The following is a 27,435-nucleotide window of genomic DNA, read 5'->3' as shown; positions in this document are numbered from 1 at the left end:
CGTTGAAGCTCCACCTCGGTTTCTATTAAACTACAGTATTATGTGATGGATACAGACCAGGGGGGGTTATTAAACTACAGTATTATGTGTTGGATACAGACCAGGGGGGGTTTATTAAACTACAGTATTATGTGTTGGATACAGACCAGGGGGGGTTATTAAACTACAGTATTATGTGTTGGATACAGACCAGGGGGGGTTATTAAACTACAGTATTATGTGTTGGATACAGACCAGGGGGGGTTATTAAACTACAGTATTATGTGTTGGATACAGACCAGGGGGGGTTATTAAACTACAGTATTATGTGATGGATACAGACCAGGGGGGGTTATTAAACTACAGTATTATGTGTTGGATACAGACCAGGGGGGGTTATTAAACTACAGTATTATGTGTTGGATACAGACCAGGGGGGGTTATTAAACTACAGCATTATGTGTTGGATACAGACCAGTGGGGGTTATTAAACTACAGTATTATGTGTTGGATACAGACCAGGGGGGGTTATTAAACTACAGTATTATGTGTTGGATACAGACCAGGGGGGGTTATTAAACTACAGTATTATGTGTTGGATACAGACCAGGGGGGGTTATTAAACTACAGTATTATGTGATGGATACAGACCAGGGGGGGTTATTCAACTACAGTATTATGTGTTGGATACAGACCAGGGGGGTTTATTAAACTACAGTATTATGTGTTGGATACAGACCAGGGGGGGTTATTAAACTACAGTATTATGTGTTGGATACAGACCAGGGGGGGTTTATTAAACTACAGTATTATGTGTTGGATACAGACCAGGGGGGGTTATTAAACTACAGTATTATGTGTTGGATACAGACCAGGGGGGGTTATTAAACTACAGTATTATGTGTTGGATACAGACCAGGGGGGGTTTATTAAACTACAGTATTATGTGTTGGATACAGACCAGGGGGGGTTTATTAAACTACAGTATTATGTGATGGATACAGACCAGGGGGGGTTATTAAACTACAGTATTATGTGTTGGATACAGACCAGGGGGGTTTATTAAACTACAGTATTATGTGATGGATACAGACCAGGGGGGGTATTAAACTACAGTATTATGTGTTGGATACAGACCAGGGGGGGTATTAAACTACAGTATTATGTGATGGATACAGACCAGGGGGGGTTATTAAACTACAGTATTATGTGTTGGATACAGACCAGGGGGGGTTATTAAACTACAGTATTATGTGTTGGATACAGACCAGGGGGGGTTATTAAACTACAGTATTATGTGTTGGATACAGACCAGGGGGGGTTATTAAACTACAGTATTATGTGTTGGATACAGACCAGGGGGGGTTATTAAACTACAGTATTATGTGTTGGATACAGACCAGGGGGGGTTATTAAACTACAGTATTATGTGTTGGATACAGACCAGGGGGGGTTATTAAACTACAGTATTATGTGTTGGATACAGACCAGGGGGGGTTTATTAAACTACAGTATTATGTGTTGGATACAGACCAGGGGGGGTTATTAAACTACAGTATTATGTGTTGGATACAGACCAGGGGGGGTTATTAAACTACAGTATTATGTGTTGGATACAGACCAGGGGGGGTATTAAACTACAGTATTATGTGTTGGATACAGACCAGGGGGGGTATTAAACTACAGTATTATGTGTTGGATACAGACCAGGGGGGGTATTAAACTACAGTATTATGTGTTGGATACAGACCAGGGGGGGTATTAAACTACAGTATTATGTGTTGGATACAGACCAGGGGGGGTATTAAACTACAGTATTATGTGTTGGATACAGACCAGGGGGGGTTATTAAACTACAGTATTATGTGTTGGATACAGACCAGGGGGGGTTATTAAACTACAGTATTATGTGTTGGATACAGACCAGGGGGGGTTATTAAACTACAGTATTATGTGATGGATACAGACCAGGGGGGGTTATTAAACTACAGTATTATGTGATGGATACAGACCAGGGGGGGTTATTAAACTACAGTATTATGTGTTGGATACAGACCAGGGGGGGTTATTAAACTACAGTATTATGTGTTGGATACAGACCAGGGGGGGTTTATTAAACTACAGTATTATGTGTTGGATACAGACCAGGGGGGGTATTAAACTACAGTATTATGTGTTGGATACAGACCAGGGGGGGTTATTAAACTACAGTATTATGTGTTGGATACAGACCAGGGGGGGTATTAAACTACAGTATTATGTGTTGGATACAGACCAGGGGGGGTTATTAAACTACAGTATTATGTGTTGGATACAGACCAGGGGGGTTTATTAAACTACAGTATTATGTGTTGGATACAGACCAGGGGGGGTTTATTAAACTACAGTATTATGTGTTGGATACAGACCAGGGGGGGTTATTAAACTACAGTATTATGTGATGGATACAGACCAGGGGGGGTTATTAAACTACAGTATTATGTGTTGGATACAGACCAGGGGGGGTATTAAACTAAAGTATTATGTGTTGGATACAGACCAGGGGGGGTTATTAAACTACAGTATTATGTGTTGGATACAGACCAGGGGGGGTATTAAGCTACAGTATTATGTGGTGGATACAGACCAGGGGGGTTTATTAAACTACAGTATTATGTGGTGGATACAGACCAGGGGGGGTTATTAAACTACAGTATTATGTGTTGGATACAGACCAGGGGGGGTTATTAAACTACAGTATTATGTGTTGGATACAGACCAGGGGGGGTTTATTAAACTACAGTATTATGTGTTGGATACAGACCAGGGGGGGTTATTAAACTACAGTATTATGTGTTGGATACAGACCAGGGGGGGTTATTAAACTACAGTATTATGTGTTGGATACAGACCAGGGGGGGTTATTAAACTACAGTATTATGTGTTGGATACAGACCAGGGGGGGTTTATTAAACTACAGTATTATGTGATGGATACAGACCAGGGGGGGTTATTAAACTACAGTATTATGTGTTGGATACAGACCAGGGGGGGTTTATTAAACTACAGTATTATGTGATGGATACAGACCAGGGGGGGTTATTAAACTACAGTATTATGTGATGGATACAGACCAGGGGGGGTTTATTAAACTACAGTATTATGTGTTGGATACAGACCAGGGGGGGTTTATTAAACTACAGTATTATGTGTTGGATACAGACCAGGGGGGGTTATTAAACTACAGTATTATGTGTTGGATACAGACCAGGGGGGGTTATTAAACTACAGTATTATGTGTTGGATACAGACCAGGGGGGGTTTATTAAACTACAGTATTATGTGTTGGATACAGACCAGGGGGGGTTATTAAACTACAGTATTATGTGTTGGATACAGACCAGGGGGGGTTTATTAAACTACAGTATTATGTGTTGGATACAGACCAGGGGGGGTTATTAAACTACAGTATTATGTGTTGGATACAGACCAGGGGGGGTTATTAAACTACAGTATTATGTGATGGATACAGACCAGGGGGGGTTTATTAAACTACAGTATTATGTGTTGGATACAGACCAGGGGGGGTTATTAAACTACAGTATTATGTGTTGGATACAGACCAGGGGGGGTTTATTAAACTACAGTATTATGTGTTGGATACAGACCAGGGGGGGTTATTAAACTACAGTATTATGTGTTGGATACAGACCAGGGGGGGTTATTAAACTACAGTATTATGTGTTGGATACAGACCAGGGGGGGTTATTAAACTACAGTATTATGTGTTGGATACAGACCAGGGGGGGTTATTAAACTACAGTATTATGTGTTGGATACAGACCAGGGGGGGTTTATTAAACTACAGTATTATGTGTTGGATACAGACCAGGGGGGGTTATTAAACTACAGTATTATGTGTTGGATACAGACCAGGGGGGGTTATTAAACTACAGTATTATGTGTTGGATACAGACCAGGGGGGTTTATTAAACTACAGTATTATGTGTTGGATACAGACCAGGGGGGGTTTATTAAACTACAGTATTATGTGTTGGATACAGACCAGGGGGGGTTATTAAACTACAGTATTATGTGTTGGATACAGACCAGGGGGGGTTATTAAACTACAGTATTATGTGTTGGATACAGACCAGGGGGGGTTATTAAACTACAGTATTATGTGTTGGATACAGACCAGGGGGGGTTTATTAAACTACAGTATTATGTGTTGGATACAGACCAGGGGGGGTTATTAAACTACAGTATTATGTGTTGGATACAGACCAGGGGGGGTTTATTAAACTACAGTATTATGTGATGGATACAGACCAGGGGGGGTTATTAAACTACAGTATTATGTGTTGGATACAGATTAAACTACAGTGGGGGGTTATTAAACTACAGTATTATGTGTTGGATACAGACCAGGGGGGGTTATTAAACTACAGTATTATGTGTTGGATACAGACCAGGGGGGGTTATTAAACTACAGTATTATGTGTTGGATACAGACCAGGGGGGGTTTATTAAACTACAGTATTATGTGTTGGATACAGACCAGGGGGGGTTATTAAACTACAGTATTATGTGTTGGATACAGACCAGGGGGGGTTTATTAAACTACAGTATTATGTGTTGGATACAGACCAGGGGGGGTTATTAAACTACAGTATTATGTGTTGGATACAGACCAGGGGGGGTTTATTAAACTACAGTATTATGTGTTGGATACAGACCAGGGGGGTTATTAAACTACAGTATTATGTGTTGGATACAGACCAGGGGGGGTTATTAAACTACAGTATTATGTGTTGGATACAGACCAGGGGGGGTTATTAAACTACAGTATTATGTGTTGGATACAGACCAGGGGGGGTTATTAAACTACAGTATTATGTGTTGGATACAGACCAGGGGGGTTTATTAAACTACAGTATTATGTGATGGATACAGACCAGGGGGGTTTATTAAACTACAGTATTATGTGTTGGATACAGACCAGGGGGGGTTATTAAACTACAGTATTATGTGTTGGATACAGACCAGGGGGGGTTATTAAACTACAGTATTATGTGTTGGATACAGACCAGGGGGGGTTATTAAACTACAGTATTATGTGATGGATACAGACCAGGGGGGTTTATTAAACTACAGTATTATGTGTTGGATACAGACCAGGGGGGTTTATTAAACTACAGTATTATGTGTTGGATACAGACCAGGGGGGTTATTAAACTACAGTATTATGTGTTGGATACAGACCAGGGGGGGTTATTAAACTACAGTATTATGTGTTGGATACAGACCAGGGGGGGTTATTAAACTACAGTATTATGTGTTGGATACAGACCAGGGGGGGTTTATTAAACTACAGTATTATGTGTTGGATACAGACCAGGGGGGGTTATTAAACTACAGTATTATGTGTTGGATACAGACCAGGGGGGGTTATTAAACTACAGTATTATGTGTTGGATACAGACCAGGGGGGGTTATTAAACTACAGTATTATGTGTTGGATACAGACCAGGGGGGGTTTATTAAACTACAGTATTATGTGTTGGATACAGACCAGGGGGGGTTATTAAACTACAGTATTATGTGTTGGATACAGACCAGGGGGGGTTATTAAACTACAGTATTATGTGTTGGATACAGACCAGGGGGGGTTATTAAACTACAGTATTATGTGTTGGATACAGACCAGGGGGGGTTATTAAACTACAGTATTATGTGTTGGATACAGACCAGGGGGGGTTATTAAACTACAGTATTATGTGTTGGATACAGACCAGGGGGGGTTATTAAACTACAGTATTATGTGTTGGATACAGACCAGGGGGGGTTATTAAACTACAGTATTATGTGTTGGATACAGACCAGGGGGGGGTTATTAAACTACAGTATTATGTGTTGGATACAGACCAGGGGGGGTTATTAAACTACAGTATTATGTGTTGGATACAGACCAGGGGGGGTTATTAAACTACAGTATTATGTGTTGGATACAGACCAGGGGGGGTTATTAAACTACAGTATTATGTGTTGGATACAGACCAGGGGGGGTTATTAAACTACAGTATTATGTGTTGGATACAGACCAGGGGGGGTTATTAAACTACAGTATTATGTGTTGGATACAGACCAGGGGGGGTTTATTAAACTACAGTATTATGTGTTGGATACAGACCAGGGGGGGTTATTAAACTACAGTATTATGTGTTGGATACAGACCAGGGGGGGTTATTAAACTACAGTATTATGTGTTGGATACAGACCAGGGGGGGTTATTAAACTACAGTATTATGTGTTGGATACAGACCAGGGGGGGTTATTAAACTACAGTATTATGTGTTGGATACAGACCAGGGGGGGTTATTAAACTACAGTATTATGTGTTGGATACAGACCAGGGGGGGTTTATTAAACTACAGTATTATGTGTTGGATACAGACCAGGGGGGGTTATTAAACTACAGTATTATGTGTTGGATACAGACCAGGGGGGGTTATTAAACTACAGTATTATGTGTTGGATACAGACCAGGGGGGGTTATTAAACTACAGTATTATGTGTTGGATACAGACCAGGGGGGGTTATTAAACTACAGTATTATGTGTTGGATACAGACCAGGGGGGGTTATTAAACTACAGTATTATGTGTTGGATACAGACCAGGGGGGGTTATTAAACTACAGTATTATGTGTTGGATACAGACCAGGGGGGGTTTATTAAACTACAGTATTATGTGTTGGATACAGACCAGGGGGGGTTATTAAACTACAGTATTATGTGTTGGATACAGACCAGGGGGGGTTATTAAACTACAGTATTATGTGTTGGATACAGACCAGGGGGGGTTATTAAACTACAGTATTATGTGTTGGATACAGACCAGGGGGGGTTATTAAACTACAGTATTATGTGTTGGATACAGACCAGGGGGGGTTATTAAACTACAGTATTATGTGTTGGATACAGACCAGGGGGGGTTATTAAACTACAGTATTATGTGTTGGATACAGACCAGGGGGGGTTATTAAACTACAGTATTATGTGTTGGATACAGACCAGGGGGGGTTATTAAACTACAGTATTATGTGTTGGATACAGACCAGGGGGGGTTATTAAACTACAGTATTATGTGTTGGATACAGACCAGGGGGGGTTATTAAACTACAGTATTATGTGTTGGATACAGACCAGGGGGGGTTATTAAACTACAGTATTATGTGTTGGATACAGACCAGGGGGGGTTATTAAACTACAGTATTATGTGTTGGATACAGACCAGGGGGGGTTATTAAACTACAGTATTATGTGTTGGATACAGACCAGGGGGGGTTTATTAAACTACAGTATTATGTGTTGGATACAGACCAGGGGGGGTTATTAAACTACAGTATTATGTGTTGGATACAGACCAGGGGGGGTTATTAAACTACAGTATTATGTGTTGGATACAGACCAGGGGGGGTTATTAAACTACAGTATTATGTGTTGGATACAGACCAGGGGGGGTTATTAAACTACAGTATTATGTGTTGGATACAGACCAGGGGGGGTTTATTAAACTACAGTATTATGTGTTGGATACAGACCAGGGGGGGTTTATTAAACTACAGTATTATGTGTTGGATACAGACCAGGGGGGGTTTATTAAACTACAGTATTATGTGTTGGATACAGACCAGGGGGGGTTATTAAACTACAGTATTATGTGTTGGATACAGACCAGGGGGGGTTATTAAACTACAGTATTATGTGTTGGATACAGACCAGGGGGGGTTATTAAACTACAGTATTATGTGTTGGATACAGACCAGGGGGGGTTATTAAACTACAGTATTATGTGTTGGATACAGACCAGGGGGGGTTATTAAACTACAGTATTATGTGTTGGATACAGACCAGGGGGGGTTATTAAACTACAGTATTATGTGATGGATACAGACCAGGGGGGGTTATTAAACTACAGTATTATGTGTTGGATACAGACCAGGGGGGGTTATTAAACTACAGTATTATGTGTTGGATACAGACCAGGGGGGTTATTAAACTACAGTATTATGTGTTGGATACAGACCAGGGGGGGTTATTAAACTACAGTATTATGTGTTGGATACAGACCAGGGGGGGTTATTAAACTACAGTATTATGTGTTGGATACAGACCAGGGGGGGTTATTAAACTACAGTATTATGTGTTGGATACAGACCAGGGGGGGTTATTAAACTACAGTATTATGTGTTGGATACAGACCAGGGGGGGTTATTAAACTACAGTATTATGTGTTGGATACAGACCAGGGGGGGTTTATTAAACTACAGTATTATGTGTTGGATACAGACCAGGGGGGGTTATTAAACTACAGTATTATGTGTTGGATACAGACCAGGGGGGGTTATTAAACTACAGTATTATGTGTTGGATACAGACCAGGGGGGGTTATTAAACTACAGTATTATGTGTTGGATACAGACCAGGGGGGGTTATTAAACTACAGTATTATGTGTTGGATACAGACCAGGGGGGGTTATTAAACTACAGTATTATGTGTTGGATACAGACCAGGGGGGTTTATTAAACTACAGTATTATGTGTTGGATACAGACCAGGGGGGGTTATTAAACTACAGTATTATGTGTTGGATACAGACCAGGGGGGGTTTATTAAACTACAGTATTATGTGTTGGATACAGACCAGGGGGGGTTATTAAACTACAGTATTATGTGTTGGATACAGACCAGGGGGGGTTATTAAACTACAGTATTATGTGTTGGATACAGACCAGGGGGGGTTATTAAACTACAGTATTATGTGTTGGATACAGACCAGGGGGGGTTATTAAACTACAGTATTATGTGTTGGATACAGACCAGGGGGGGTTATTAAACTACAGTATTATGTGTTGGATACAGACCAGGGGGGGTTATTAAACTACAGTATTATGTGTTGGATACAGACCAGGGGGGGTTTATTAAACTACAGTATTATGTGTTGGATACAGACCAGGGGGGGTTATTAAACTACAGTATTATGTGTTGGATACAGACCAGGGGGGGTTATTAAACTACAGTATTATGTGTTGGATACAGACCAGGGGGGGTTATTAAACTACAGTATTATGTGTTGGATACAGACCAGGGGGGGTTATTAAACTACAGTATTATGTGTTGGATACAGACCAGGGGGGGTTATTAAACTACAGTATTATGTGTTGGATACAGACCAGGGGGGGTTTATTAAACTACAGTATTATGTGTTGGATACAGACCAGGGGGGGTTATTAAACTACAGTATTATGTGTTGGATACAGACCAGGGGGGGTTTATTAAACTACAGTATTATGTGTTGGATACAGACCAGGGGGGGTTATTAAACTACAGTATTATGTGTTGGATACAGACCAGGGGGGGTTATTAAACTACAGTATTATGTGTTGGATACAGACCAGGGGGGGTTATTAAACTACAGTATTATGTGTTGGATACAGACCAGGGGGGGTTATTAAACTACAGTATTATGTGTTGGATACAGACCAGGGGGGGTTATTAAACTACAGTATTATGTGTTGGATACAGACCAGGGGGGGTTATTAAACTACAGTATTATGTGTTGGATACAGACCAGGGGGGGTTATTAAACTACAGTATTATGTGTTGGATACAGACCAGGGGGGGTTATTAAACTACAGTATTATGTGTTGGATACAGACCAGGGGGGGTTATTAAACTACAGTATTATGTGTTGGATACAGACCAGGGGGGGTTATTAAACTACAGTATTATGTGTTGGATACAGACCAGGGGGGGTTATTAAACTACAGTATTATGTGTTGGATACAGACCAGGGGGGGTTATTAAACTACAGTATTATGTGTTGGATACAGACCAGGGGGGGTTATTAAACTACAGTATTATGTGTTGGATACAGACCAGGGGGGGTTATTAAACTACAGTATTATGTGTTGGATACAGACCAGGGGGGGTTTATTAAACTACAGTATTATGTGTTGGATACAGACCAGGGGGGGTTATTAAACTACAGTATTATGTGTTGGATACAGACCAGGGGGGGTTATTAAACTACAGTATTATGTGTTGGATACAGACCAGGGGGGGTTATTAAACTACAGTATTATGTGTTGGATACAGACCAGGGGGGGTTATTAAACTACAGTATTATGTGTTGGATACAGACCAGGGGGGGTTATTAAACTACAGTATTATGTGTTGGATACAGACCAGGGGGGGTTTATTAAACTACAGTATTATGTGTTGGATACAGACCAGGGGGGGTTATTAAACTACAGTATTATGTGTTGGATACAGACCAGGGGGGGTTATTAAACTACAGTATTATGTGTTGGATACAGACCAGGGGGGGTTTATTAAACTACAGTATTATGTGTTGGATACAGACCAGGGGGGGTTATTAAACTACAGTATTATGTGTTGGATACAGACCAGGGGGGGTTATTAAACTACAGTATTATGTGTTGGATACAGACCAGGGGGGGTTATTAAACTACAGTATTATGTGTTGGATACAGACCAGGGGGGGTTATTAAACTACAGTATTATGTGTTGGATACAGACCAGGGGGGGTTATTAAACTACAGTATTATGTGTTGGATACAGACCAGGGGGGGTTATTAAACTACAGTATTATGTGTTGGATACAGACCAGGGGGGGTTATTAAACTACAGTATTATGTGTTGGATACAGACCAGGGGGGGTTATTAAACTACAGTATTATGTGTTGGATACAGACCAGGGGGGGTTTATTAAACTACAGTATTATGTGTTGGATACAGACCAGGGGGGGTTATTAAACTACAGTATTATGTGTTGGATACAGACCAGGGGGGGTTATTAAACTACAGTATTATGTGTTGGATACAGACCAGGGGGGGTTATTAAACTACAGTATTATGTGTTGGATACAGACCAGGGGGGGTTATTAAACTACAGTATTATGTGTTGGATACAGACCAGGGGGGGTTATTAAACTACAGTATTATGTGTTGGATACAGACCAGGGGGGGTTATTAAACTACAGTATTATGTGTTGGATACAGACCAGGGGGGGTTATTAAACTACAGTATTATGTGTTGGATACAGACCAGGGGGGGTTTATTAAACTACAGTATTATGTGTTGGATACAGACCAGGGGGGGTTATTAAACTACAGTATTATGTGTTGGATACAGACCAGGGGGGGTTATTAAACTACAGTATTATGTGTTGGATACAGACCAGGGGGGGTTATTAAACTACAGTATTATGTGTTGGATACAGACCAGGGGGGGTTATTAAACTACAGTATTATGTGTTGGATACAGACCAGGGGGGGTTATTAAACTACAGTATTATGTGTTGGATACAGACCAGGGGGGGTTATTAAACTACAGTATTATGTGTTGGATACAGACCAGGGGGGTTATTAAACTACAGTATTATGTGTTGGATACAGACCAGGGGGGTTATTAAACTACAGTATTATGTGTTGGATACAGACCAGGGGGGGTTATTAAACTACAGTATTATGTGTTGGATACAGACCAGGGGGGGTTATTAAACTACAGTATTATGTGTTGGATACAGACCAGGGGGGGTTATTAAACTACAGTATTATGTGTTGGATACAGACCAGGGGGGGTTATTAAACTACAGTATTATGTGTTGGATACAGACCAGGGGGGGTTATTAAACTACAGTATTATGTGTTGGATACAGACCAGGGGGGGTTATTAAACTACAGTATTATGTGTTGGATACAGACCAGGGGGGGTTATTAAACTACAGTATTATGTGTTGGATACAGACCAGGGGGGGTTATTAAACTACAGTATTATGTGTTGGATACAGACCAGGGGGGGTTATTAAACTACAGTATTATGTGTTGGATACAGACCAGGGGGGGTTATTAAACTACAGTATTATGTGTTGGATACAGACCAGGGGGGGTTATTAAACTACAGTATTATGTGTTGGATACAGACCAGGGGGGGTTATTAAACTACAGTATTATGTGTTGGATACAGACCAGGGGGGGTTTATTAAACTACAGTATTATGTGTTGGATACAGACCAGGGGGGGTTTATTAAACTACAGTATTATGTGTTGGATACAGACCAGGGGGGGTTATTAAACTACAGTATTATGTGTTGGATACAGACCAGGGGGGGTTATTAAACTACAGTATTATGTGTTGGATACAGACCAGGGGGGGTTATTAAACTACAGTATTATGTGTTGGATACAGACCAGGGGGGGTTATTAAACTACAGTATTATGTGTTGGATACAGACCAGGGGGGGTTATTAAACTACAGTATTATGTGTTGGATACAGACCAGGGGGGGTTATTAAACTACAGTATTATGTGTTGGATACAGACCAGGGGGGGTTATTAAACTACAGTATTATGTGTTGGATACAGACCAGGGGGGGTTATTAAACTACAGTATTATGTGTTGGATACAGACCAGGGGGGGTTTATTAAACTACAGTATTATGTGTTGGATACAGACCAGGGGGGGTTATTAAACTACAGTATTATGTGTTGGATACAGACCAGGGGGGGTTATTAAACTACAGTATTATGTGTTGGATACAGACCAGGGGGGGTTATTAAACTACAGTATTATGTGTTGGATACAGACCAGGGGGGGTTATTAAACTACAGTATTATGTGTTGGATACAGACCAGGGGGGGTTTATTAAACTACAGTATTATGTGTTGGATACAGACCAGGGGGGGTTATTAAACTACAGTATTATGTGTTGGATACAGACCAGGGGGGGTTATTAAACTACAGTATTATGTGTTGGATACAGACCAGGGGGGGTTATTAAACTACAGTATTATGTGTTGGATACAGACCAGGGGGGGTTATTAAACTACAGTATTATGTGTTGGATACAGACCAGGGGGGGTTATTAAACTACAGTATTATGTGTTGGATACAGACCAGGGGGGGTTATTAAACTACAGTATTATGTGTTGGATACAGACCAGGGGGGGTTTATTAAACTACAGTATTATGTGTTGGATACAGACCAGGGGGGGTTTATTAAACTACAGTATTATGTGTTGGATACAGACCAGGGGGGGTTATTAAACTACAGTATTATGTGTTGGATACAGACCAGGGGGGGTTATTAAACTACAGTATTATGTGTTGGATACAGACCAGGGGGGGTTATTAAACTACAGTATTATGTGTTGGATACAGACCAGGGGGGGTTATTAAACTACAGTATTATGTGTTGGATACAGACCAGGGGGGGTTATTAAACTACAGTATTATGTGTTGGATACAGACCAGGGGGGGTTATTAAACTACAGTATTATGTGTTGGATACAGACCAGGGGGGGTTATTAAACTACAGTATTATGTGATGGATACAGACCAGGGGGGGTTATTAAACTACAGTATTATGTGTTGGATACAGACCAGGGGGGGTTTATTAAACTACAGTATTATGTGTTGGATACAGACCAGGGGGGGTTATTAAACTACAGTATTATGTGTTGGATACAGACCAGGGGGGGTTATTAAACTACAGTATTATGTGTTGGATACAGACCAGGGGGGGTTATTAAACTACAGTATTATGTGTTGGATACAGACCAGGGGGGGTTATTAAACTACAGTATTATGTGTTGGATACAGACCAGGGGGGGTTATTAAACTACAGTATTATGTGTTGGATACAGACCAGGGGGGGTTATTAAACTACAGTATTATGTGTTGGATACAGACCAGGGGGGGTTATTAAACTACAGTATTATGTGTTGGATACAGACCAGGGGGGTTTATTAAACTACAGTATTATGTGTTGGATACAGACCAGGGGGGGTTATTAAACTACAGTATTATGTGTTGGATACAGACCAGGGGGGGTTATTAAACTACAGTATTATGTGTTGGATACAGACCAGGGGGGGTTATTAAACTACAGTATTATGTGTTGGATACAGACCAGGGGGGGTTTATTAAACTACAGTATTATGTGTTGGATACAGACCAGGGGGGGTTATTAAACTACAGTATTATGTGTTGGATACAGACCAGGGGGGGTTATTAAACTACAGTATTATGTGTTGGATACAGACCAGGGGGGGTTATTAAACTACAGTATTATGTGTTGGATACAGACCAGGGGGGTATTAAACTACAGTATTATGTGTGGATACAGACCAGGGGGGGTTATTAAACTACAGTATTATGTGTTGGATACAGACCAGGGGGGGTTATTAAACTACAGTATTATGTGTTGGATACAGACCAGGGGGGGTTATTAAACTACAGTATTATGTGATGGATACAGACCAGGGGGGGTTTATTAAACTACAGTATTATGTGTTGGATACAGACCAGGGGGGGTTATTAAACTACAGTATTATGTGTTGGATACAGACCAGGGGGGGTTATTAAACTACAGTATTATGTGTTGGATACAGACCAGGGGGGGTTATTAAACTACAGTATTATGTGTTGGATACAGACCAGGGGGGGTTATTAAACTACAGTATTATGTGTTGGATACAGACCAGGGGGGGTTATTAAACTACAGTATTATGTGATGGATACAGACCAGGGGGGGTTATTAAACTACAGTATTATGTGTTGGATACAGACCAGGGGGGGTTTATTAAACTACAGTATTATGTGTTGGATACAGACCAGGGGGGGTTATTAAACTACAGTATTATGTGTTGGATACAGACCAGGGGGGGTTATTAAACTACAGTATTATGTGTTGGATACAGACCAGGGGGGGTTATTAAACTACAGTATTATGTGTTGGATACAGACCAGGGGGGGTTTATTAAACTACAGTATTATGTGTTGGATACAGACCAGGGGGGGTTATTAAACTACAGTATTATGTGTTGGATACAGACCAGGGGGGTTTATTAAACTACAGTATTATGTGTTGGATACAGACCAGGGGGGTTATTAAACTACAGTATTATGTGTTGGATACAGACCAGGGGGGGTTATTAAACTACAGTATTATGTGTTGGATACAGACCAGGGGGGGTTTATTAAACTACAGTATTATGTGTTGGATACAGACCAGGGGGGGTATTAAACTACAGTATTATGTGTTGGATACAGACCAGGGGGGTTTATTAAACTACAGTATTATGTGTTGGATACAGACCAGGGGGGGTTATTAAACTACAGTATTATGTGTTGGATACAGACCAGGGGGGGTTATTAAACTACAGTATTATGTGTTGGATACAGACCAGGGGGGGTTATTAAACTACAGTATTATGTGTTGGATACAGACCAGGGGGGGTTTATTAAACTACAGTATTATGTGTTGGATACAGACCAGGGGGGGTTATTAAACTACAGTATTATGTGTTGGATACAGACCAGGGGGGGTTATTAAACTACAGTATTATGTGATGGATACAGACCAGGGGGGGTTATTAAACTACAGTATTATGTGTTGGATACAGACCAGGGGGGGTTATTAAACTACAGTATTATGTGTTGGATACAGACCAGGGGGGGTTATTAAACTACAGTATTATGTGTTGGATACAGACCAGGGGGGGTTATTAAACTACAGTATTATGTGTTGGATACAGACCAGGGGGGGTTATTAAACTACAGTATTATGTGTTGGATACAGACCAGGGGGGGTTATTAAACTACAGTATTATGTGTTGGATACAGACCAGGGGGGGTTATTAAACTACAGTATTATGTGTTGGATACAGACCAGGGGGGGTTATTAAACTACAGTATTATGTGTTGGATACAGACCAGGGGGGGTTATTAAACTACAGTATTATGTGTTGGATACAGACCAGGGGGGGTTATTAAACTACAGTATTATGTGTTGGATACAGACCAGGGGGGGTTTATTAAACTACAGTATTATGTGTTGGATACAGACCAGGGGGGGTTATTAAACTACAGTATTATGTGATGGATACAGACCAGGGGGGGTTATTAAACTACAGTATTATGTGTTGGATACAGACCAGGGGGGGTTATTAAACTACAGTATTATGTGATGGATACAGACCAGGGGGGGTTATTAAACTACAGTATTATGTGTTGGATACAGACCAGGGGGGGTTATTAAACTACAGTATTATGTGTTGGATACAGACCAGGGGGGGTTATTAAACTACAGTATTATGTGTTGGATACAGACCAGGGGGGGTTATTAAACTACAGTATTATGTGTTGGATACAGACCAGGGGGGGTTATTAAACTACAGTATTATGTGTTGGATACAGACCAGGGGGGGTTATTAAACTACAGTATTATGTGTTGGATACAGACCAGGGGGGGTTATTAAACTACAGTATTATGTGTTGGATACAGACCAGGGGGGGTATTAAACTACAGTATTATGTGTTGGATACAGACCAGGGGGGGTTATTAAACTACAGTATTATGTGTTGGATACAGACCAGGGGGGGTATTAAACTACAGTATTATGTGTTGGATACAGACCAGGGGGGGTTATTAAACTACAGTATTATGTGTTGGATACAGACCAGGGGGGGTTATTAAACTACAGTATTATGTGATGGATACAGACCAGGGGGGTTTATTAAACTACAGTATTATGTGTTGGATACAGACCAGGGGGGGTTATTAAACTACAGTATTATGTGTTGGATACAGACCAGGGGGGGTTATTAAACTACAGTATTATGTGTTGGATACAGACCAGGGGGGGTTATTAAACTACAGTATTATGTGTTGGATACAGACCAGGGGGGGTATTAAACTACAGTATTATGTGTTGGATACAGACCAGGGGGGGTATTAAACTACAGTATTATGTGTTGGATACAGACCAGGGGGGGTTATTAAACTACAGTATTATGTGTTGGATACAGACCAGGGGGTTTATTCAACTACAGTATTATGTGATGGATACAGACCAGGGGGTTTATTCAACTACAGTATTATGTGTTGGATACATTAAGGACAGAGTCCCAAGTGGTACCCTATTGCCTATATAGTGCACTAGGGCCCATAGGGCTCTGGTCAATAGGAGTGCACTATGTAGGGAATAGGGTGTCACTTGGGACAACACTGGGTTCCCACAAGGGTGCGTTCTCAGCCCTCTCCTGTACTCCCTGTTCACCCATGACTGCGTGGCCATGCACGCCTCCAACTCAGTCATCAAGTTTGCAGACGACACTACAGTGGTAGGCTTGATTACCAACAGGGACCAGACGGCCTACAGGGAGGAGGTGAGGGGCCCTGGTGGAGAGACGGCCTACAGGGAGGAGGTGAGGGGCCCGGAGTGTGGTGTCAGGAAAATAACCTCTCACTCAACGTCAACAAAACAAAGGAGATGATCGTGGACTTCAGGAAACAGCAGAGGGAGCACCCCCCTATCCACATCGACGGGACAGCAGTGGAGAAGGTGGAAAGCTTTAAGTTCCTCGGCGTACATGTCACTGACAAACTGAAATGGACCACCCACACAGACAGCGTGGTGAAGAAGGCGCAGCAGCACCTCTACAACCTCAGGAGGCTGAAGAAATTCGACTTGTCACCAAAAACACTCACAAACTTCTACAGATGCACAATCGAGAGCATCCTGTCAGGCTGTATCACCGCCTGGTACGGCAGCTGCTCCACCCACAACCGCAGTGCTCTCCAGAGGGTAGTGAGGTCTACACAACGCATCACCGGGGGCAAACTACCTGCCCCCCAGGACACCTACACCACCCGATGTCACAGGAAGGCCAAAAAGATCATCAAGGACAACAACCACCCGAGCCGCTGCCTGTTCACCCCGCTATCATCCAGAAGGTGAGGTCAGTACAGGTGCATCAAAGCTGGGACAGAGAAACTGAAAAACAGCTTCTATCTCCAGGCCATCAGACTGTTAAAACAGCCATCACTAGCACAGAGAGGCTGCTGCCAACATACAGACTCGGAATCATTGGCCACTTTAATAAATGGATCACTAGTCACTTTAATAATGTTTACATATCTTGTATTACTCATCTCATATATATATACTGTATTCTAGTCTACTGTATCTTAGTCTATGTATTACTCATCTCATATGTATATACTGTATTCTATTCTACTGTATTACTCATCTCATATGTATATACTGTACTCTATTCTACTGTATTACTCATCTCATATGTATATACTGTACTCTATTCTACTGTATTACTCATCTCATATGTATCTACTGTATTCTATTCTACTGTATTACTCATCTCATATGTATATACTGTATTCTATTCTACTGTATTACTCATCTCATATGTATCTACTGTATTCTATTCTACTGTATTACTCATCTCATATGTATATACTGTACTCTATTCTACTGTATTACTCATCTCATATGTATATGCTGTATTTTATACCATCTACTGCATCTTAGCCTATGCCGCTTTGCTCATCCATATATTTATATGTAAATATTCTTATTTCATTTCTTTACTTAGATCTGTGTGTATTAGGTATTTGTTGTGAAATTGTTAGATATTACTGCATGGTCGGAGCTAGAAACACAAGCATTTCGCTACACTCTCATTAACATCTGCTAACCATGTGTATTTATTTATTTATTTATTATACCTTTATTTAACTAGGCAAGTCAGTTAAGAACAAATTCTTATTTACGTGTATGTGACCGATAAAATCAAATCAAATGTATTTATATAGCCCTTCGTACATCAGCTGATATTCTCAAAGTGCTGTACAGAAACCCAGCCTAAAACCCCCCAAACAGCAAGCAATGCAGGTGTAGAAGCACGGTGGCTAGGAAAAACTCCCTAGGAAAAACTCCCTAGAAAGGCCAAAACCTAGAGAGGAACCAGGCTATGAGGGGTGGCTAGGAAAAACTCCCTAGAAAGGCCAAAACCTAGAGAGGAACCAGGCTATGAGGGGTGGCTAGGAAAAACTCCCTAGAAAGGCAAGAACCTAGGAAGAAACCTAGAGAGGAACCAGGCTAATGAGGGGTGGCCAGTCCTCTTCTGGCTGTGCCGGGTGGAGATTATAACAGAACATGGTCAAAATTAGATTTGAACACCATAACGTACCATTTTCTGTAGAGTGGGAGAGTCCTGTGATTCCACCTCTTTATTCAATGTGTCCTTCTTCTTCTTCTCTCTGATGGTTTGTTCACCTGTTTCCTGTGTCTGTCCCTCCACCTGCTGTGGATTCTGTTCATCTACTGTCACGTTTGTTTTCTTAGAATGGCCTCTTTTCCTGCTAAAAAGAGAGAAGAGGCAGGATTTAAAGGTAACGATCGATAAAGACGGAGATATTAGAGGCAGGAACTGAAGAGACGGGAGGATGAGGGAGATGACAGAGGGAGGGAGAGAGATGGGGTGGACAGGGGAGGGAGGCTGAGGGAGGGAGAGAGAAGGAGAGACAGGGAGGGAGGCTGAGGGAGGGAGAGAGCAGGAGAGACAGGGAGGGAGGCTGAGGGAGGGAGAGAGAAGGAGAGACAGGGAGGGAGGCTGAGGGAGGGAGAGATGGAGAGACTGAGGGAGGGAGAGAGATGGGGTGAACAGGGGAGGGAGGCTGAGGGAGGGAGAGAGAAGGAGAGATGGGGTGGACAGGGGAGGGAGGCTGAGGGAGGGAGAGAGAAGGAGAGACTGAGGGAGGGAGAGAGATGGGGTGGACAGGGGAGGGAGGCTGAGGGAGGGAGAGAAGGAGAGACTGAGGGAGGGAGAGAGATGGGGTGGACAGGGGAGGGAGGCTGAGGGAGGGAGAGAGAGGGAGAGATGGGGTGGCGGGGAGGGGCGAGGGGGGAGGGAGGAGGCTGAGGGAGGGAGAGAGCGGGGGACGGGGAGGGAGCGAGGGAGGGAGGGGGGGCTGAGGGAGGGAGAGAGCGGGTGGACAGGGGGGGAGCGGGGGGGAGAGAGGGGGCTGGGGAGGGAGGAGCGGGGGACGGGGGGGGGGGTGGGAGGGGGGGGTGAGGGAGGGAGACTGATGAAAAGCTGAGATATAACAGGGAAGGAATGCAAAAAAGCAATTAGACAGGATATGAATGAGGACTAGAAGAACCCTGTACACTGTGACCTTTGACCTATACCTGCTACTCAGGACCCTTTCAACCTGCAGCCCAGATAGTAGATCTGAGATAGTAGGGACAGGACTCGATTAAGGTCTGTCTGAGTCCCAAATGGGTCCTATGAGTCCTGGTCACTAGCAGTACACTATGTAGGGTGTAGGAAGCCATGTGGGATACAGTCTTTTTCACTCACCCACTGGGTGTAAGTGGTCCCTCTGAGCGATTGGGATTTTTCTTCTGAGAGAGGGCCCGTTCTGTAGAGAGACCTGTGGGGATTGGCTGTGAAGGTTTGTGGGGGTTGATGTTTTGGGTCTCTTCTTCTTCTTCTTCTGTGGTAGGTAAGGAGGATACCCCACTCGTCTGTGGACCTGTCTGATCCAGATCCTGCCTCCTCTTCCTTGTCGTAGACTTCTCCTCAGCTTCCTCCCTCCTCACCTCCTTTCCTTCCCGTGTCGCCTTCCCTTCCTCCTGTCTTGGAATCTCCACTGGTGCTACAAGCAGAGGGTGTATAGTTCAGGTCCTTGCAGATCCGGATACTGGCCCAACAGCCGCCCCGGTTTTTGTTTTGTTTTTACCTGTCCTGCTGCGGAGGTTGTAGCTCAGAGCAGCCATCATGTCTTTATGTCGTCCTCCGGGTCTCTGAGCGTCTGGGTGCAGCTGGCCAGGGGAGAGACACACTACAGCGTTAGACGAGACTACAACAGGCGGTAGATCAGACTGGATCAGACTAGATCAGACTAGATCAGACTAGGTCAGACTAGATCAGACTAGATCAGACTGGATCAGACTAGATCAGACTAAATCAGACTAAGTGCATTAGACCAGACTAAGTGCAGTTAGACCAGACTAAGTGCAGACTAGAGTGCAGACTAGACCAGACTAAGTGCGTTAGATCAGACTAGACCAGACTAAGTGCATTAGATCAGACTAGATGCAGCTAGATCAGACTAAGTGCAGTAGTCAGACTCAGCAGTAGATCAGACTAAATGCAGTAGATCAGACTAAGTGCAGTAGATCAGACTAAATGCAGTAGATCAGACTAAATGCAGTAGATCAGACTAAGTGCAGTAGATCAGACTAAATGCAGTAGATCAGACTAAATGCAGTAGATCAGACTAAATGCAGTAGATCAGACTAGACCAGACTAAGTGCAGTAGATCAGACTAGACCAGACTAAGTGCAGTAGATCAGACTAGACCAGACTAAGTGCATTAGATCAGACTAAATGCAGTAGATCAGACTAAGTGCAGTAGATCAGACTAAATGCAGTAGATCAGACTAAGTGCAGTAGATCAGACTAAATGCAGTAGATCAGACTAAATGCAGTAGATCAGACTAAATGCAGTAGATCAGACTAAGTGCATTAGATCAGACTAGACCAGACTAGACCAGACTAAGTGCATTAGATCAGACTAAATGCATTAGATCAGACTAAGTGTAGTTGATCCGACTAAGTGTAGTAGATCAGACTAAGTGTAGTAGATCAGACTAAGTGTAGTAGATCAGACTAAGTGTAGTATAGTAAATGTAATGCTGCTCACCTGTTTCCGTGTAGTTCTGTTCCTGGGAGATTCAGGTTCCTGTCTCTGTTCACCAGACACGACCGTTTGTCCATCAGATCCCACCTCTTGGACTAATTCACATTCGTCCATGTTGGTTTGGGGTCTTTCAGGATTACTGGCTTCCCCTGGAACAAGAATGAAAAAAGGCGATCAGATATATAACTGATCCACTTTTATATAAGCTGCGGGTACGTAATGAAACCGAATCAAAACAGCCACTACATACCCAGCCATCACCTGCGTTTTGAGACATGACGATGGCTGGGTATTCCCGATTCAAAACTGTGACCAGCATTTCCATGTAGATAGAGAATACTGTAAACTCCGTTTTTAAATCTGGTCCATAAAGAACTTCCAATCACATGGCTCTCTGAGACATTTCCATGTCGTGTTTCCTCTCGAGTATGTCTCAACAGGTTCTAGGTAGACTCATAGGTTCTATGTAGACTCATAGGTTCTAGGTAGACTCCTAGGTTCTAGGTATACTCCTAGGTTCTGGGTAGACTTCTAGGTAGACTCCTAGGTTCTAGGTAGACTCCTAGGTTCTAGGTAGACTCCTAGGTTCTAGGTAGACTCCTAGGTAGACTCCTAGGTAGACTCCTAGGTTCTAGGTAGACTCCTAGGTTCTGGGTAGACTACTAGGTTCTAGGTAGACTCCTAGGTTCTAGGTAGACTCCTAGGTAGACTCCTAGGTTATAGGTAGACTCCTAGGTTCTAGGTAGACTCCTAGGTTCTAGGTAGACTCCTAGGTAGACTCCTAGGTTCTAGGTAGACTCCTAGGTTCTAGGTAGACTCCTAGGTTCTAGGTAGACTCCTAGGTAGACTCATAGGTTCTAGGTAGACTCCTAGGTTCTAGGTAGACTCCTAGGTTCTAGGTAGACTCATAGGTTCTAGGTAGACTCATAGGTTCTAGGTATACTCCTAGGTTCTGGGTAGACTTCTAGGTAGACTCCTAGGTTCTAGGTAGACTCCTAGGTTCTAGGTAGACTCCTAGGTTCTAGGTAGACTCCTAGGTTCTAGGTATACTCCTAGGTCCTGGGTAGACTCCTAGGTAGACTCCTAGGTTCTAGGTATACTCCTAGGTTCTGGGTAGACTTCTAGGTTCTAGGTAGACTCCTAGGTTCTAGGTAGACTCCTAGGTTCTAGGTAGACTCCTAGGTAGACTCCTAGGTTCTAGGTATACTCCTAGGTTCTAGGTAGACTCCTAGGTTCTGGGTAGACTCATAGGTTCTAGGTAGACTCCTAGGTTCTAGGTAGACTCCTAGGTTCTAGGTAGACTCCTAGGTAGACTCCTAGGTTCTAGGTAGACTCCTAGGTTCTAGGTAGACTCCTAGGTTCTAGGTAGACTCCTAGGTAGACTCCTAGGTTATAGGTAGATTCCTAGGTTCTAGGTAGACTCCTAGGTTCTAGGTAGACTCCTAGGTAGACTCCTAGGTTCTAGGTAGACTCCTAGGTTCTAGGTAGACTCCTAGGTAGACTCCTAGGTTCTAGGTAGACTCCTAGGTAGACTCATAGGTTCTAGGTAGACTCCTAGGTTCTAGGTAGACTCCTAGGTTCTAGGTAGACTCCTAGGTAGACTCCTAGGTTCTAGGTAGACTCCTAGGTTCTAGGTAGACTCCTAGGTTCTAGGTAGACTCCTAGGTAGACTCCTAGGTTATAGGTAGATTCCTAGGTTCTAGGTAGACTCCTAGGTTCTAGGTAGACTCCTAGGTAGACTCCTAGGTTCTAGGTAGACTCCTAGGTTCTAGGTAGACTCCTAGGTAGACTCCTAGGTTCTAGGTAGACTCCTAGGTTCTAGGTAGACTCCTAGGTTCTAGGTAGACTCATAGGTTCTATGTAGACTACTAGGTTCTGGGTAGACTCCTAGGTTCTAGGTAGACTCCTAGGTTCTAGGTAGACTCCTAGGTTCTAGGTAGATTCCTAGGTTCTAGGTAGACTCCTAGGTTCTGGGTAGACTCCTAGGTTCTGGGTAGACTCCTAGGTTCTAGGTAGACTCCTAGGTTCTGGGTAGACTCCTAGTTTCTAGGTAGACTCCTAGGTTCTAGGTAGATTCCTAGGTTCTAGGTAGACTCCTAGGTTCTGGGTAGACTCCTAGTTTCTAGGTAGACTCCTAGGTAGACTCCTAGGTTCTAGGTAGACTCCTAGGTAGACTCCTAGGTTCTAGGTAGATTCCTAGGTTCTAGGTAGACTCCTAGGTTCTGGGTAGACTCCTAGGTTCTAGGTAGACTCCTCCTAGGTTCTAGGTAGACTCATAGGTTCTAGGTAGACTCCTAGGTTCTAGGTATACTCCTAGGTTCTGGGTAGACTTCTAGGTAGACTCCTAGGTTCTAGGTAGACTCCTAGGTTCTAGGTAGACTCCTAGGTTCTAGGTAGATTCCTAGGTTCTAGGTAGACTCCTAGGTTCTAGGTAGACTCCTAGGTTCTAGGTAGACTCCTAGGTAGACTCCTAGGTTCTAGGTAGACTCCTAGGTTCTAGGTAGACTCCTAGGTTCTAGGTAGACTCCTAGGTAGACTCCTAGGTAGACTCCTAGGTTCTAGGTAGACTCCTAGGTTCTGGGTAGACTACTAGGTTCTAGGTAGACTCCTAGGTTCTAGGTAGACTCCTAGGTGCTCCTAGGTTAAGGTAGACTCCTAGGTTCTAGGTAGACTCCTAGGTAGACTCCTAGGTTCTAGGTAGACTCCTAGGTTCTAGGTAGACTCCTAGGTTCTAGGTAGACTCCTAGGTAGACTCATAGGTTCTAGGTAGACTCCTAGGTTCTAGGTATACTCCTAGGTTCTGGGTAGACTTCTAGGTAGACTCCTAGGTTCTAGGTAGACTCCTAGGTTCTAGGTAGACTCCTAGGTTCTAGGTAGACTCCTAGGTTCTAGGTATACTCCTAGGTCCTGGGTAGACTCCTAGGTAGACTCCTAGGTTCTAGGTATACTCCTAGGTTCTGGGTAGACTTCTAGGTAGACTCCTAGGTTCTAGGTAGACTCCTAGGTAGACTCCTAGGTTCTAGGTATACTCCTAGGTTCTAGGTAGACTCCTAGGTTCTGGGTAGACTCATAGGTTCTAGGTAGACTCCTAGGTTCTAGGTAGACTCCTAGGTTCTAGGTAGACTCCTAGGTAGACTCCTAGGTTCTAGGTAGACTCCTAGGTTCTAGGTAGACTCCTAGGTTCTAGGTAGACTCCTAGGTAGACTCCTAGGTTATAGGTAGATTCCTAGGTTCTAGGTAGACTCCTAGGTTCTAGGTAGACTCCTAGGTAGACTCCTAGGTTCTAGGTAGACTCCTAGGTTCTAGGTAGACTCCTAGGTTCTAGGTAGACTCCTAGGTAGACTCCTAGGTTCTAGGTAGACTCCTAGTTTCTAGGTAGACTCCTAGGTAGACTCCTAGGTAGACTCCTAGGTTCTAGGTAGACTCCTAGTTTCTAGGTAGACTCCTAGGTTCTGGGTAGACTCCTAGGTTCTAGGTAGATTCCTAGGTTCTAGGTAGACTCCTAGGTTCTAGGTAGATTCCTAGGTTCTAGGTAGACTCCTAGGTTCTAGGTAGATTCCTAGGTTCTAGGTAGCGTACCAGGCACCGAAGGGGTTTAGTCCTGTCAGCACCGGCCACAAACTCTAAAACCATCAGCTTCTCCTAAACCGTATCGTGATTGGGGGAGAGAGAGATCCATGACACTTTGGCTCACTCACCTCCTTGACCTCCCTGTGAGCCTGACCGATTCCTAACCCTTGACCCTTGACCCACAGAGCAGACCCAACAACACACCACAACAACACCTAGACAGTCAAACCATCAACCCACTACACTAAGGGCAGAGTCATTTAACCCACTACACTAAGGGCAGGTAACCCACTACACTAAGGGCAGAGTCCTTCAACCCACTACACTAAGGGCAGGTAACCCACTACACTAAGGGCAGGTAACCCACTACACTAAGGGCAGGTAACCCACTACACTAAGGACAGGTAACCCACTACAATAAGGGCAGGTAACCCACTACACTAAGGGCTGGTAACCCACTACACTAAGGGCAGGTAACCCACTACACTAAGGGCAGGTAACCCACTACACTAAGGACAGGTAACCCACTACACTAAGGGCAGGTAACCCACTACACTAAGGACAGAGTCATTCAACCCACTATACTAAGGGCAGGTAACCCACTACACTAAGGGCAGGTAACCCACTACACTAAGGACAGGTAACCCACTACACTAAGGGCAGGTAACCCACTACACTAAGGGCAGAGCCATTTAACCCACTACACTAAGGGCAGGTAACCCACTACAATAAGGGCAGGTAACCCACTACACTAAGGACAGAGCCATTCAACCCACTACACTAAGGGCAGGTAACCCACTACACTAAGGGCAGGTAACCCACTACACTAAGGGCAGGTAACCCACTACACTAAGGGCAGGTAACCCACTACACTAAGGGCAGGTAACCCACTACACTAAGGGCAGGTAACCCACTACAATAAGGGCAGGTAACCCACTACACTAAGGACAGAGCCATTCAACCCACTACACTAAGGGCAGGTAACCCACTACACTAAGGGCAGGTAACCCACTACACTAAGGACAGGTAACCCACTACACTAAGGGCAGGTAACCCACTACACTAAGGACAGGTAACCCACTACACTAAGGGAAGGTAACCCACTACACTAAGGGCAGGTAACCCACTACACTAAGGGCAGGTAACCCACTACACTAACGGCAGGTAACCCACTACACTAAGGGCAGAGTCATTTAACCCACTACACTAAGGGCAGGTAACCCACTACACTAAGAGCACGTAACCCACTACACTAAGGGCAGGTAACCCACTACACTAAGGGCAGGTAACCCACTACACTAAGGGCAGGTAACCCACTACACTAAGGACAGGTAACCCACTACACTAAGGACAGGTAACCCACTACACTAAGGACAGGTAACCCACTACACTAAGGGCAGGTAACCCACTACACTAAGGACAGGTAACCCACTACACTAAGGGCAGAGTCATTCAACCCACTATACTAAGGGCAGGTAACCCACTACACTAAGGGCAGGTAACCCACTACACTAAGGGCAGGTAACCCACTACACTAAGGACAGGTAACCCACTACACTAAGGGCAGGTAACCCACTACACTAAGGGCAGGTAACCCACTACACTAAGGGCAGGTAACCCACTACACTAAGGGAAGGTAACCCACTACACTAAGGGCAGAGCCATTCTAGGTCAGTTTAACTTGGAAGACAACGCTTAGACAGGAGGAATCAAACTGTCCAATCGGGATAGAGAACCACTGGCAGCGAGAAATCCCACCAATGGGAGAACCCGTCTGTATTGTGATCTGTCGCTCAATAGGAAGGTTAACAGGTATCACAAGGTGTGTATCCAGTGGAGGCTGGTGAGGGGAGGACGGCTCATAGTAATGGCTGGAATGGAGTCAATGGAACGGCATCAAACACGTCAACGACTTGGTTTTCCATGTGTCCCATTATTATGAGCCGTCCTCCCCTCACCAGCCTCCACTGGATGTATCCCAAACCACCAACTTGCTCGAAGGGACCCTCCGTTGTCAAGTGTTGCTGATAAAACTCAGAGGGTGACTTCCAGAGAGTGGTAAAAGGTCTTCACTAACCATATCATGTTCGGGACAGACTAGAATGATGCAATTCATGTTACGCTTTTAAATAATAAAATGAGAAATTCAGATTCAAAAAAATCCACCATGTAGTTTTACAAGATATATACAGTGGCTTGCGAAAGTATTCACCCCCCCCCCCCACCTTCACATTTTTCCTATTTTGTAGCCTTACAACCCGGAATTAAAATGTATTTTTTTGTGGGTTTGTATCATTTGATATAAAC

General features: G+C 43.3%; 1 protein-coding gene across 1 annotated transcript in view; it reads right to left on the bottom strand.

Moving 5' to 3' along the window:
* Nucleotides 1-27,435, bottom strand: part of kiaa2012 (KIAA2012 ortholog) — a 48,663-nt gene that overhangs the window by 19,330 nt on the left and 1,898 nt on the right. Inside the window, exons 3-6 of the mRNA XM_082969220.1 lie at nt 21,562-21,707; nt 20,596-20,677; nt 20,214-20,511; nt 19,041-19,212 (exon numbers count right to left, since the gene is read on the bottom strand). Of these exons, the coding sequence (XP_082825346.1) occupies nt 19,041-19,212; nt 20,214-20,511; nt 20,596-20,677; nt 21,562-21,707 (698 nt within the window). The remainder of the gene's footprint in view (nt 1-19,040; nt 19,213-20,213; nt 20,512-20,595; nt 20,678-21,561; nt 21,708-27,435) is intronic.

The sequence above is a fragment of the Salmo salar genome, chromosome 25, assembly GCF_965601325.2.
Source record: "Salmo salar chromosome 25, fSalSal1, whole genome shotgun sequence".
In the NCBI taxonomy this organism is placed as follows: domain Eukaryota; kingdom Metazoa; phylum Chordata; class Actinopteri; order Salmoniformes; family Salmonidae; genus Salmo; species Salmo salar.
This window is presented reverse-complemented; position numbering and strand designations above follow the sequence as displayed.